The 279-nt window shown below is 69.5% G+C and overlaps 1 protein-coding gene across 1 annotated transcript in view; it reads left to right on the top strand.

Annotated features, from left to right (window-relative positions):
- TMEM138 (transmembrane protein 138) overlaps positions 1–240 on the top strand; it is a 4,847-nt gene extending 4,607 nt beyond the window's left edge. The window contains exon 4 of the mRNA XM_009637677.2: positions 9–240. Coding sequence (XP_009635972.1) covers positions 9–240 — 232 coding nt within the window. The remainder of the gene's footprint in view (positions 1–8) is intronic.
- Positions 241–279: the final 39 nt, after the last annotated feature.

Raw genomic sequence — 279 nt, 5'->3', positions numbered from 1 at the left:
GACCCAAGGGCCACCGTGTGCCAGCGGAAGGTCCCGCTCTCCACCAGCCTGCCCCTGACCGTCCCAGCAGCCGTGATGGCGGCCTATTACCTGCTGCTGCAGACCTACGCCCTGCGCCTGGAAGCCATCCTCAGCAGCCTCCTCCTGCTCTTCTACGCCACGGAGCTGCTGCTGGGCGTCCTGGCGCTCGTCTCCTTCTCCAGGTACAGCTGCCTTTCCACCTGCGGGGAGCCTGGGTAACACCGGGGCGCCGCGGGAGCTGGCGCGGCGAGCCGCCAG

The sequence above is a fragment of the Egretta garzetta genome, unplaced genomic scaffold, assembly GCF_000687185.1.
Source record: "Egretta garzetta isolate BGI_Z169 unplaced genomic scaffold, ASM68718v1 scaffold1214, whole genome shotgun sequence".
Taxonomy (NCBI): domain Eukaryota; kingdom Metazoa; phylum Chordata; class Aves; order Pelecaniformes; family Ardeidae; genus Egretta; species Egretta garzetta.
This window is presented reverse-complemented; position numbering and strand designations above follow the sequence as displayed.